This window comes from Suricata suricatta, chromosome 3 (assembly GCF_006229205.1).
Source record: "Suricata suricatta isolate VVHF042 chromosome 3, meerkat_22Aug2017_6uvM2_HiC, whole genome shotgun sequence".
Taxonomy (NCBI): domain Eukaryota; kingdom Metazoa; phylum Chordata; class Mammalia; order Carnivora; family Herpestidae; genus Suricata; species Suricata suricatta.
The window spans coordinates 129,931,054-129,945,062 of record NC_043702.1 but is presented as its reverse complement, the minus strand read 5'-3'; the positions used below and the strand labels follow the sequence as shown (position 1 = coordinate 129,945,062).

Sequence of the window (14,009 nt, the reverse complement as noted above, 5' to 3'; positions counted from 1 at the left end):
TTCACCTTTGCCAGTTCTCTGTGAGGACTGAGAAGCAAGCTGGACTTCTATATTACTGAGGTGCTGTTTCAATGTAGCAATTTCCTTCTGAGCATTTTTTAAAAGTTCTTTTGTGTTATGATGAAGATTTGTCTCAGCATCCAGTTGTCTTTTTGTGTCCAAAAGTTGAACCTAAAAGGAAAAGATACATTAACCCTACAAACACTATCTTTCTGGTAAGTACCTTGAGGTTTACGTTACATTTTAAAACATATTAAACTGTGCCCAGGGTAGAGTAACAGAAATCAGACACATTTTCCCATCTGAAATAACTGGAAAAAAAAGAAAAGAAAAAGAAAGAATTGTGATACCGGAGATAGGAAACAAAAGAAGCCCTGTAATGTCCCTAGCTTCCTGACTTAGGGGTGTCCAGGCTTTGACAGACGGAAAGGGAAATAAGGCAGAAGCACACTCCTTGAACTGAGAACTCAGAACTGAGAGTACAGGAAGACTAAATTATTCAGTTTCCTAAGATAGATTATCACAGAGAACTGCACTAATAGACCACCCCAAGGGATTTGCAGAGGATCCTTGTTGAATTTTCAACAAAATAGTCACCAGTACACACATGTGAAATTACCCCAGACAGGGTTAAGAATCCTCCAAAGAGACTAAGTGAAGAGTATCTGGTGTTCACAGAAAGTCAGGAATAATGCCAGTTACCAGCAACCAGAATGAAAAACCTCAGAATTTACTGGACACTGGGACTAGTATTCAGGAAAGTCTTGCCTCAATAGTGGGGAATAATTATAGACTGATCACTGCTTTGGGTCTGCCTAAAAAAATCATAAAAACTCAAGAAAATCAAACTATTTCAATTACTATATCCCAGAACAAAACCCAGGACTTAGGAATATTAAAATATCCAGCACCCAATAGGATAAAACTCAATATATAGCAACCAACCGAAAACTACTAGGCACACGAAGAGACAAGGAAAACTAACAGCTTGTAAGAAGTCTCTTGAAAACCATGCTTCAACAAGAAATGGCAGTGTATCTATATTCCAGGTTCGTTTCCAGAATAAACAATGTACAGAAGTTCATTATACTAACAGACTCACATCTAGATTTCTAGTAAGCGTATGCCTTTGTTCCACCTCATTTTCCAACTTCTTCTTTAGATGACATATCTCATGTTCCAATTTTTCTATCTGGCTACTAAGTCTTTGTTTGGTTTCCGTTTCAGATCGCTCTAATATTCCCTAAGATAAAAAAAGATTTTTTGGTTACGCTTAAGAAAGAAGTTAAAAAAGTAATACAGAAAAAATTAAAGGCCACAGAGAATTACAAAATTAAAACCCACTTCTACATGAATAAGTTAAAATCTAGAACATTAACAAAATCACATTTTTCATATTAAAATATCTACTTAATAAAGAAAAAAAGAGACATATTACAATAGTCATTCAGATTTCCTGAAGTTTTTAAAGAAAAAATAAAAACACAATTTTACTCTTGTAAACAACTAAACTGCACAGGATTCTGTAAATACAGATCTGAGGGGTCAAAACTGCATGGTTTCTTTCAATCATTCTTTCAAGGTTTAATTTAGAATACTGATATGTCCTAATAAACTTTAAAATTCGATTATCATCATAATGCATGACAAAAGTGACAGAAAAATTTTCTAATTAAGAACCTGAGAATGTACAATGTTAATACTACTTATTTAACTTAGAACATTTTTTTCTACAGGTGTCTTTTTCTTGGTTACCTGAATTGTTTGCAGATTCGTTAGCAGCAAGTTCTGCCCTCTTTGTTCAGCTAACAAGGACTCTCTTTGTTGAGAAAGGCGGACTTCTGATAATTTAAGCATTTCCTTTTCCTTTTTCAAGTTTTCTGCTCTTACCTTGAGTAAGAAAAAAATGCAGGAGAACAATGAATCGAATGTAGTAATACCATTACAAAATTTAAAAGATCCTTCATTATTATGCATTTCTTAATGTTAATTAGAGACAAGAACATCTCTTCATTATATAAGAATGGCTAATTCTTAAATTTCAGGTTTTAAAATAGGAAGCAAAAATTACTGGGAAGATCAGCAGACCAAAGGGAAAAAATCTTGCAATTACCATAAATACTTAATGATTTCTCTGTTCTTAACATATCAGACTTTGAAACAACCAACAACAAAATCTAAAATGTCAGAGTAAAAGACACAAAATTACAAATTTTTGCTATAGTCGTACCTATATATTAAGTTTTAGAATCTAGCTTCATTATTCTAAAGTATCTGGCTTGAGAATGCTGACTATTTCAATTTTTTCTGCCTCATGAAGAGTACATTCTGAGTCTCAGGAGATTTGGAAGGGTGCTCTAAAGATATACTCAAAGTATTCATATTTACATAAGAAGTCATAAATGAACAATCATAAAAGTTACTCTACCAGTTAGAAGTGATGCCATCCATTCCCCACAAATGAGTGGAAGCATATAAAAATGAATGGATGTAGTCAACAGAATTAAAAAACCTACGTAAGTCCCAACCAACCATCTGTCATGACTAACCCAAATAGGGAATCACTTAACTTTTGAGTCTGTTTCTCAACACAGGTAAAATGGGCGACAAATATACCTAGCTCACAAATAGTGATCAGAATATCATGAGGGAACTATAAAACAATAAAACATTAGATAGAAATTCACCATCAAGAAACCAATATAGTTCAAAGTACTGCCAATTTCTAGTAGATATTTGTATTCATGTTGAAATTCAGAAATATAATTTAATGCTAATTTTTATATTTTTATCAGAAATGAGGAGGAATAAATGACACATTCATTTGTCTTTGTTAGAGAAACAGTGACTTACAAATTTAACATGAAATGGAAGATCTGTAAAGAAATTTTAGTCCAGAAAAAAATTTTTCCCCTATGTTTTGACAGAAATAATCACTAAACTGATGCACAATTGGGTATTAAGAAACTATGTTAATAAGGATTTGAAATCAGGGCACCTGGGTGTCAGTCAGTTGCGCATGTAACTCTTGATTTCAGCATAGGTCATAATCTCACAGTTGTGCATTCGAGCCCCTTTTGGGGCTTTATGCTGGCAGCACTGAGCCTGCTAGGGATTCTCTTTCTCTCTCTCTCTCTCTGCCCCTCCCCTGAGTGCACATGCCCTCTCTTTCTTTCTAATAAATTTAAGTGGGCTTAAAATTCATAAACCTCCCAAACATCTGTATCATATCAACAAGTAAAATAACAGTAATAACTAAAAAACACATGCCAAATGCAATTTATAATGCAAACCAGATGAGGAAAATTGATCTCACTTCTGCAACAGCTAGCTTTTCATTTGCTCCTCTCAAATCTTGCGTCATTGTATTGATGATCTGTTCCTGCTTTTGAGTTGTTGCAGTAAGCTTCTGATTTCTCTCATGTAGGGACGTTATTTCTCGACGATACCCTTCAACATTATCTTGTAGCATTTCATAACTTACAGGAGAGAAAAAGAACTCTATAAGCAACTGAAATACTAAATCCTGGCTTGTTCCTTGAAGAACTTTATGGCAGCCTAATTTCACATGATTAACAATATGAAAAAAGTACCTTGTATAATCATGTAAAACCTTCAACTCCAAGTTTAACAGTAAAATTCAAATTCTAAATAAACTTTAAGTTCCAGTTTCATGCTGATTTGACTTTTGAGGCTAATTCATTTATGAGAATTTTGATCATGTTCAAAATAATGCCAATATAATGTTGATACACCAAACATCTACCACAATACAGCATGCCATTTATTTATGCATGGTGAGAGTTTTGCAGGTCGTTTTTTCCTCTATAATTCTATTTTCTTATGTGCTTGAACGTTTACAAAATGGCTGGCTACAGTTATCAACATGGGGGGGAAGGTGCTTGCTTATATTGGAGGTATTGAACTGTTATGGAGGAAACTATCCATATCCTTACAAAAACCTAGTTTTATCGTGCAGTATAGATACATTTCATCCTAACTTACTAAACTAGCAAGTATTCAACAGACCTACTAACAACTTTAAAATGAGGTTTACTGTTGTTTGTAGATGACCAAGAAAGTGAATTTTCTCAAAATTAAGTCTAGCACTTGCTTCTCTTCTATCTAGAAAAGGCTGAATGAAATTTGCTCACATTCTTCTCGTCCCCTGATGCATTTATGAAATAATTAAGTTCTATAGAAAGAGTAGATCCTTCAATCTCAGGAAGGAAAATCAGCAACATTCTTCACATCAATTTCAACTTATTAAATAACTACCTGGCCTATTCAGGAAATACCCGAGAGAAACATTAACCAGTTAATTAAAAAATTAACCCTCACAGCTTCTCATCCTGGATTATAGTCCACAAATGAGTAACACTTTTACAAACTAAACCTTAAGTGGGATTCAACTGACTACTGAAGTTTAGACTATTTTTAAGACTGTTAATTTCTGAACGAAAGAAAACTTACCGTTTAGAAGCAAAATCTAGTTGTGTAGAAATTTTGGTGTTTTGTGATCGCAAATCTGTAATTTGATCCTGAAGTTTCTCAAGCTGCTCATTCTGTATTTTTTCATTATCTGCCTTTTCTTTTTTGTAATTCTCAAAAATTTCCTGCAACTAAATATTGATGAAATTATTAAAAGATGACCACCTGTGTTCTCAAAGAATAACCAAGATAAACATGTAATGGTGTGGACTTACCTGTTTAAGGGCAGCCTTCGCTTCTATAGCCTCTGCTGACTCAATTACAGGTACAGGAGCAGGAGTGGAAGCAGTCTGTGATGTACTTGAACGTTTCGGAGTTGATGCAAGAGAAATATCATCCAAACTTGAAGCTTCAGAAATGTAAAAGTAGTAATATAACATCTCTTTGTACATATGGCATTGCCAAGATAAACAAGTTTGACTTATTTAAAAGAAAACAGTAAGATTATAGAGATTATGAAAGAAAAAATCTAATAACCTACTAAAATCATTTTCAGTTTGTTTCATTTGCAAATGAAATGTTGAAACAAAACATAACTAAAAAGCCACTGAGATATAACATATAGTATGGGAATATGGTCAGTGATAGTGAGTTAACTCTGTATGGTGACAGAAAATAACTAGACTTATAGAACATCACTTCATGTTGTATGGAAATGTCAAATCGCTAGAAGGTACACCTGAAATTAATAGCACATTGCATGTCAATTATACTTAAAAATAGATAAATACAGTAATTCATGGACCCTAAGATGCACACTTGTCAACAATGGTCAGAATTTCATCTTTCTTAGTCATACCTAAAATAATTGTATGTTTTAGAATTGGTGATGTTATGATCAATCACACATGGTAGTTAAATTTGAGGTTACCATCAGTAGACACTGCTTATATTGCAAAAGCTGTTTTATAATATACATTTAAAAATATTTCCCAAAATTACTTGGAATTTTTTAGACTATATAAAAAACTACCTTGTAAAGGAATGGCAACTCCTGTTGTTTGTGACAACAAAATACGGTACATATCACGCTGACGAACTATAGAATCAACAAGCTGCATTTGATGTTGTCGTGACTCACGAAGTTGTTCTAATTCAGTGAGGGCATTCTCAAGTTTTAGCTGCAGCTCAGTGATTCTGTAGAAAAGTAAGTCAGTCTATTAGAGGTATAATTTCTACTGAACTTCAACAACTATAAACTAATACGCATTTAAGCATCTATTATTAAGCATAATGTTTTGTCTCTCTTATCCTTTCCTTTTTCTGCTAGTATTTTAAGAAACACTTTGAAAACCTCCACCATACAGGACTCAGGCACTCAAAGTCATCCGAGAAATCTGCTTGCAAAAATCAAACCAATTCCGTTCAGTCCAAATCCCAGTCTTCTTAGCCACCGCTTTTTCTCTGGCACCAAACACATTTTTGGAAAAAACTCATTACTCTGCTTGAACAATTCCTACATTACCTTCTCTATGAAGCCAAGTCCATTTCCTTAAACCTAGGCTAGGTCCTCCACTTCTGAACTCTCAGAGACAGGATTCTATCCATTACAGCACTGAACACACTGAACTAAAATTATCTACTTATTTATCTACCTTATTCTATTTTACCATCACTCTCATCCACAAATTGAGGTCCCTGGGAGTAAAAAAAAAATATATATTATTTTTTTGTATTTTTGCTCAAGTTTTTCCCCTCTAAGTCACTATATTCCCAGTTTACAGCACTATTAGGGGCACACAGAACTTTTCAATATATATTTGCTAAACAAACCGAGGAGTCAGCGGCTTACTTGGATGAAGTTGTTTCTTGCTCCTCTCTTTCTCTGGTTTCTCCAAGTTCCCTAAGGGCCACTAAGAGACGTTGATTTTGCTGTTGAAGTTCTTCGATATTTCTATAGGATACTAGATGCTGTGATATTACTTCAGATGAACTACTTATATCAGCAGAGCTTACTTCCTCATCACGAATTACATGATTACCCCTTGCCTCTTCAAGTTCCATCAAAAGCACTCTAATCTAAAACCAAAGTTTTAATATGTTATCAAACAGCATTGACTTTGATTCTGAAAATGTTTAAAATAAAAAATTTTCAAATGAAAATATTACTTAATGAAGGCCATCAACTAATATTAAATTATTTTAATATAAAGATTATCATTTTAGATAGAATTTTAATGGGAAAAATTATTTTTCATTTCTATAAAAGCATTAGTGAAAGCTGTTATTTCTTTAAATCACTAATTCACAAGTCTAGAAGTATGGCTCCATTTTTGTAAAACAACGGCCAAATAAAACACAAAGAAACATATACCTGTGTGTGTGTATACTTGCACTTGCATGCTTATGTGTGTATTGTTTAGTAAGGAAGAAGGACAGCATAAAGAACAGATTTTAACTCCATTCATATGAAGTTTTCATGAACGTGTATAAATCCACACACTAAATTGATGAAATATATGAACAAAATAGATCTACATGCTTGACTTAATCAGTTGAAAAAAAAAGTAACAGAGTAATGCATACAGCATGGCTTTATTTCAATGAAAATAACAGGAGTGACACGCTTGGGTGGCTCAGTCAGTTAAGGATCCAATTTCATGGCCTCACGGATCACTGAGTTCAAGCCCCACATAGGGTTCTGTGCTGACAATGAGGAACCTGTTTGGGACTCTCTCTCCCTCTCTCTCTACTCCTCCATGCTTATACAAGCGCTCGCTCAAAATAAGTAAACTTAAAAACCAACAAAGGATGCTTACACATGTTCACGAACGTTCACATGTGTTTGCATGCATATGAAGAAGACTTGAAAAAACCAGTCTGTTAGCACTGGTTCTGGGACTTGGGAAGGAGGCAGAAACTTTTACTTATTCTTGAGTTAGTTCATTTATTACAACCAGTTCCTGCAATCTGAAACTTTATCAAACACTTAAAAAATATGGGAAGGGCTATGAAAAAACAAAAAAACAATGACTAGGCTGTAATTCTGCTAGAGAAGGATTCCTAACTGATGAGCACTTCAGATATAGTAGTTCCATCTTCGATACCTGCAGATTCGATCACTACTGGGCAGTGTAGGAAAAATAAAAGAGGAAAAGAAACAAAAAATTCAAACCTGTTGTGAAAGATCTTTTATTTGTATTTCCATTCTCTGATTGTCTCTTTCAAGCACAGATGAATGTTTGTGAGCTTTATCGGTGTCCTCCTGCAATCGCTGAATCTCCTTTAAAATATAAATTCAAATGAAAATTCTGTATTCCCTTCTAAGATCTATACCAATGTAATTATATGAATAATAAAAATACACAGTGCTTAAATACTTCTGTATAAAATAGTTTCTAAAGAGTAATTCTTTACAAATATGAACACATATACTTCTCAATATCTCAAGTACTGCTCATCATGCTAATGCAAACAACAGTGAATTTGCCACTCCAAATTAACTATAAATTACAATTTTACAGCCACGTCAAATTAGTAGTGTATATCAAATGATGTCACAGAAATACTATCAAAAGCTGTTACTGAGATGTAAACAAAGGCCTATGTTATAATGCTAATCATTACTATGCTGCTTATCTGGAAATACACATCAAAAGTAAAAAATGTTGTGTAAGATACCTAAGACATCTTAAAAAAGGCACCAAAAACTAACTCTAAAGAAGCAACAGCCAATGTTACGAGGCTGTTAAAAAGAAATAGCATAAGCAGTGCTTTGCTAAAATTTGCATCACAATCTCACTAGGGATTTAGGGGCACAGCTTTAAAGATCCTGATAAAAGCACAAAATATGTTGAAAACTTATGTTGAAATTTTGCCCCTTAAGGAGTTGTTTTTACATAATAATGTTTTAAGTACTATCCAAGTGAAAGATGGCTCTTACTCATCCTACTATTTCAAGTACCTGAATACACTGCCCTGAAGGTATGCATAAATAATTTTCTGTACAAACTGTAGAATGTGACAAAATGAAGGAGGCAAATATTCATTAGATGGTAATTATACAAATCTGCCGAGTTTAAAATGGGATTAACTATAATGCCAAGAAGAAGCAGTTTGGTTATAAAACTCTAAGTACGTAACAAATCAACATCACAGAATCTTGACTGAAGGACACATGATATTTGTTATGGACAAAAGATTATGCTATAAAGAAGATACAGAAATTATCTACCAATTCCTGACAAGCTTTGAAAAAGTAAGGTTTTTATTATTATACCTGCACATTAGTGAAAAACAAATAGGTTTTTCCACAGTGAATATCTGCTACTACCTGAGCCTGAAAGTCCCTCTACTTCACTCTCCTCTTCAGACAATAAGCTCCGGGCAAAACACTCAACAGTGAGAAACTCAAGATGATCTAATTATACCCAGGGACCTCTTTTCAAACAATGGGGTGGGGTGGGGGGCTACAGATTTTAAATGCCAATACTCTATCAAAGCAAGACTTGATAAGATGTTGTATAACCAGGAGAAGAGACCATTAAATATAATATACCCTGATTTAAACTGACAACTAAACTGTAATAGCAAGAGCACAAAATTTTAAGTTTAAGGACACTATTTATACTAATCTCCAGAAAAAAAAAAAAACTCTGCAGTTTAAAACAGTAGATACAAACTGATTTAACTATATTTTCTCAATAAAACTTGTTTAATAAATCTAGACTTCTCAGTAATATTAATAGTTGTACCCTGATAGCAAAGTTATCAGAATATGTTCTTTTAATCATCAATAAAAAGGAATTTTAAAAAGATATGTGTGAATGTCCTTGGTACTTGAAATTTGCAAAGGAACAGTAACAAAATAATGTACATAAATATTTGCCAAATTATGAAATGTTATAAAAAAGGAGTTCTTCCCTATGGTCAAACAAGGTTACCATTTCTAGACAGAATTAACAGAACCTGACTGACAAAGAATGACTGTGACAAATTTAAAAGAATTCTATTACAAAGAGATTGTTACTTTAACTTGAAGAGAAGCCCAGTGGGATTTCGCTATTCATCATCCACTGGTGAATCCTACAGAATACATCTCTAATGCCTTAAAAAAATATAAAAGGTTCCCATAATTTTAGAAGAATAAGAATAGAACATTTCATAATTACAGGTGTTTGATAAAGCAGAAGTACTCTACCACTGAAAAAGCATGATTAGCCTTTCCCAACTCCAACACTTTAATTCTAAGAAAAAATTAACTAGTAAATCATGTGTCATCTACATTTTCCCCACAGCTAAAATTTAAGAATGGAACCAACCTTCATAGCTTGTTCAAGTTTAACAGATAAACTTGCCACAGCTTTCTGTGCGCGTTCATATTCCTCACGCTGGCGTTTCAAAATTGGTGCTTTAGCTTCAACTTCTTTCACTATTTCATCTAGATATTTATTAATTCTTTTATTCTCTAGTTTCTCCAAAAGCAACTGATCCTGGGTTTCCACATAAGCATTATACAGCTGAAAGAAGAGGGATTATTTCAAATCTGGGCATAACAACAGAAGCACATACCTTTAATTGATCTAGCTTCATAATAAACGTGTGTTGGCACTTACATAAGATTTTAATGTTTACTATGTTATAAGAACCAGCAACCAAGAAAGCTTTTTTCGGAATGTCCCAAGAAATCATCAGATGATTTTAAGTTTAATTTTTCTGAGCATTAAATTTCAGCAAATTTCCTACTGCTGAAGGAAAATAGTAAGACTCAAATACCATTCTTACCTCAGTTAATTTCATGCCAGGCTTCACTATCTTAGCTACAGCTGCTGCAGTGGGAGACATGGCTGCAAGCTCTTCTTCAGATAATATGGCTCCTGTGCCAAAACACAGAAATCTAGTGTATTCTGTAATATTTCAAACTAAAACCAGTAATATTTTTCTCAAGATGAGTAAAGTGTGACATCTATGAAGCATTACATATAAATTCCTATGTGGATTTTAAAACAGGGCATCAAATTTCATGTAACATAATCCAATTCTAAAAATCATGCAGTGGTATAGTTAAAAATATTTGGGAAATTGACACATAAATTATGGGTGATCAAATGATACTTATACTTGACAACATATAGTAAAGATACAGATAGAGAGCAATTTTAAATTAAAAAATTCTAAGTTAATGGAGTTTCCTTTATTACAACATGATAAACAAGTACTATTAGTAGAAATTAGTAAGAACTATGTAGGAAGTTCTAGTACTTCATTCAAGCTATTATTAAGCATCTTTTAATCCATACCTTTACGTTTTGTGGCAGAAAGCAGGTCATTTGCATTTTCTAATTCCTTCTCCAACTTCCCTATTTTCTCAAGCATTTCTTTTTCCATTTGATCTTTAGATTCCTCTACTTCTAGAAGATGATCTTGAATTGCTTTATTGGCTAAAAACATTTTTAAAGACAATAGCCATACAATCAAGAGCTTGGCGTTTATAAAATGTAGCAGAATAGTTATTATTTTTCCCTTCAGGAGACATTAAATTCTAGACAGGCCATGGTTGACAGTTACCCTCTGAAAGCTCTTGCTCTAGTTATAATTCCTAAAATGTGCTGGCTTGATGAATCTATTTCTCCTTTTGATGTCTCCAATCCAAGAGGAAAATAAGGGAACTCAGATTATTTTAAAAAGTGACTCTAAGTATCTCTTTGATTTTACTCTGGTATTTACAACACAGAAAATGACTGGAAAAAGATCATACAAATATAACTTACATCAAAAAGAAGAATATGAGAAAATTTTAAGACTCTAACACACAATTTACAAACTAAAATGTTAGGTTTATTTGTGGATTAAGGGAATACCCTAACTATAAACCCTTATGTACTTAAGTGTCTCATAAACGGAAGAAAACTTTCCTTTTAGAAATCAGACAATAGAGACCATATATAGGATTGTCAGATGAAAAAAACAGAAAACCAGTAGCTAACTATTTTCAAATATCCTCCCTGCTGAAAATAGAATTCAAAATTTCTTACTCCAAGAATCCTTCTTCTATACCAAATTTTGTCTCTAATAAAGATTAATCTGACTTCTAAATCCAACAATTTACACAAAGGTAAAGAAAAAAACCACTTCTATTTAAAACCAAAAATAATCTTCCCGTAATTTAAATCTTACCCTCTCCAGCTTCTTTCAAAAGTTTGTGCAGCTCATCCACTGCTCGGGTCAGTTCATTGCTCTTGGCCTCAGAGTCATCAGCAGCACTCTAAAATTTAATCTTACTAAGTTACTCGACATTCAAAAATGCAACAGTAGAACACTAAAATGTGCAGCTGGGCATTTACCTTGTATAGATTAGAGAGTTTTATGTGAGCATTTAATTCATTGTGGAATTTCTCTTCCATACTGGCCTGCTGTTCCTTGGCCTGCAAAAAGACACAATTCCCACAGTCTCATCTGAACTGAATTTAGAATGCTTATCAAAGGTGAAAAAAAAAAAACCAATTTATAAAGAGATAAAAATTAACACCAATTTTCATGATAAAGGTGAATTATCTTAAAGACAAACATGTTTTTATATTTAAGTGTAATACTTAAATAATAAAATTAAACATACTCATTTTTTCAGACAATATATTGGATATTGGGTAGAGCATGTGACTGCCGTTTCTAAGTCTGGCTACTTTAACCTAGCTACAAAAATTAAAGTGTTCTGGCCATTTTGTGGTTGCAGAAATAGTTTACAACATGAAATCATTATAAAAATAATAGCCTCATAAGTGCTTTGACATTTTTATAAAAGAGAAATTTTAAAGTGGTCTTTTATACCTCTTTCAGTTTGGTCAACAGCTCTTCTACATGTTTTTGAAGATTCTCATTTGACATCTTCAAGCCACTCATTTGTTCTTCCATTCTGGAAACCTAGGAACAAGAGAGTTGGGTAGAGGGAAGATGTTGTATTAATTGAAGTTAATTTTCAATTGAATAACATAAACATACTTTTCAATAAACAAAGTATAGCTGTCAAGTGAAAGCAAAATAATCCCTTACACCCAAAAAAGGATTTCATATAAAATATGTATATTTAAGAAAATGAAAAATAACAGAACAGCACATTTAGATTTAGTTGACAAAATTTACCACCACTTCTTCTTAAACAGGTCTTAAAGATACAGCAAAAAAACGATAGATACTATCAAAATTCATCAAAGAAGATCTTAAAATAATTATATGCAACTGGTTCATTTCCTAGGCCGAATGCTTAAGTTATGTCCTCCACATTTCTAATATTATAAAACATTTCATTTGGTATACCCACAGTATATATCTGTAATAAATAAGCACACAAATGTAAGTTTTAAATCAAAATGAAAACACAGCTTTACTGACTTACCTCTTCTTTTTTGTTTTCAAGATTACATTTAAGCTCTAGAATCTCATTTCCTTTTTCTCTGCCAAGAGCCAGAAGTTCATCAGTTTTAGTTTTTAACTCTGTATTCAGCCACGTATTCTGATTGTGTAGTAACTCCTTTTCTTGCTCCAAACGTTTTTCTCGATACTAAAGATATCCAAGAAAATCATGTTCACAGTTAAAGGCAATATAGGGCAAGTTAAAAGCTTTTGCTTAAAGCTAAAGAACACAAGCAGAATCTTATTTTAAGAACAGAAATAAGTATTTGCATGCATTCTTAACGAGAACAGGTAATCAGATAAGATAATCATATGAAGAACTGTAAGAAACAAATATCACATGAACACTTCAATTAAAATGGCCTTAATATTTAATTAATCCCTTGACATTAAACAAAAACAAAAACACAGATTTTAATCACTTTATAGATCTCCTGCCTATATTTAAATTTTAATTTAGGGAGTTTTAAGCAAAAATTGTATTTTGTGCATTAGAAATTGTTACTTGCTTTAACAGAAACATCAGAAGCTTGAAGTTCATCCAATTTTAACTGAAGATCACCCTTTGTGGCATTGCTTTCTTTAAGTTTTTCATTTAGACGTTTAAAATCCTCTAGAAAGGTCAGAAAAGAATTTGAAAATAGTGACTAATTAATGCTCAGAGAAACCAAACATTGACGATGCATCTCCAGAAATACAAGCAATTAATAGAAAGTAGTTCTCAACTTCTTTATCTGTCATACTTAGTTACATATTTAATTTAAACAAGCAGATGATAAACCAAACCAACATATAGTTTACACTGATTATTTTATTTTAAATGCAGTATCTTAAGCTAAATATGCAAATTGGCATTAATTTTCTTGACATATACTTAAAGATCTACTAAAATTTCATAAATAGCCATTCATTAAAAAGCAGTTAATACATGTAACAAAACCATCTCAACAGAGCCAGAATACACACATGCTTAATTTTTTATATATTCTTTACACCAAAGTTGCTTTATTAAAGTTTTTTAATCTATTTTTGAGAGAGAGTGAGCATGAGTGGGGGAGGGGAAAGAGACGGGACAGAGGATCCAAAGCAGGCTCTGCAGTGACAGCAGTAAGTGCTATGTGAGGCTCAAACACATGAACCATGAGATGGTGACCTGAGCCGCAGTCACA

General features: G+C 32.9%; 1 protein-coding gene across 2 annotated transcripts in view; it reads right to left on the bottom strand.

Moving 5' to 3' along the window:
- TPR (translocated promoter region, nuclear basket protein) overlaps positions 1-14,009 on the bottom strand; it is a 62,637-nt gene that overhangs the window by 41,289 nt on the left and 7,339 nt on the right. For both annotated transcript variants that reach the window (XM_029935178.1, XM_029935177.1), the window contains exons 6-22: positions 13,350-13,453; positions 12,824-12,988; positions 12,259-12,351; positions 11,775-11,855; positions 11,608-11,695; positions 10,731-10,871; positions 10,216-10,307; positions 9,753-9,950; positions 7,607-7,714; positions 6,284-6,510; positions 5,465-5,628; positions 4,707-4,840; positions 4,474-4,622; positions 3,317-3,479; positions 1,756-1,890; positions 1,103-1,243; positions 6-171 (exon numbers count right to left, since the gene is read on the bottom strand). In XM_029935178.1, the coding sequence (XP_029791038.1) occupies positions 6-171; positions 1,103-1,243; positions 1,756-1,890; positions 3,317-3,479; positions 4,474-4,622; positions 4,707-4,840; positions 5,465-5,628; positions 6,284-6,510; positions 7,607-7,714; positions 9,753-9,950; positions 10,216-10,307; positions 10,731-10,871; positions 11,608-11,695; positions 11,775-11,855; positions 12,259-12,351; positions 12,824-12,988; positions 13,350-13,453 (2,349 nt within the window). The remainder of the gene's footprint in view (positions 1-5; positions 172-1,102; positions 1,244-1,755; positions 1,891-3,316; positions 3,480-4,473; positions 4,623-4,706; positions 4,841-5,464; positions 5,629-6,283; positions 6,511-7,606; positions 7,715-9,752; positions 9,951-10,215; positions 10,308-10,730; positions 10,872-11,607; positions 11,696-11,774; positions 11,856-12,258; positions 12,352-12,823; positions 12,989-13,349; positions 13,454-14,009) is intronic.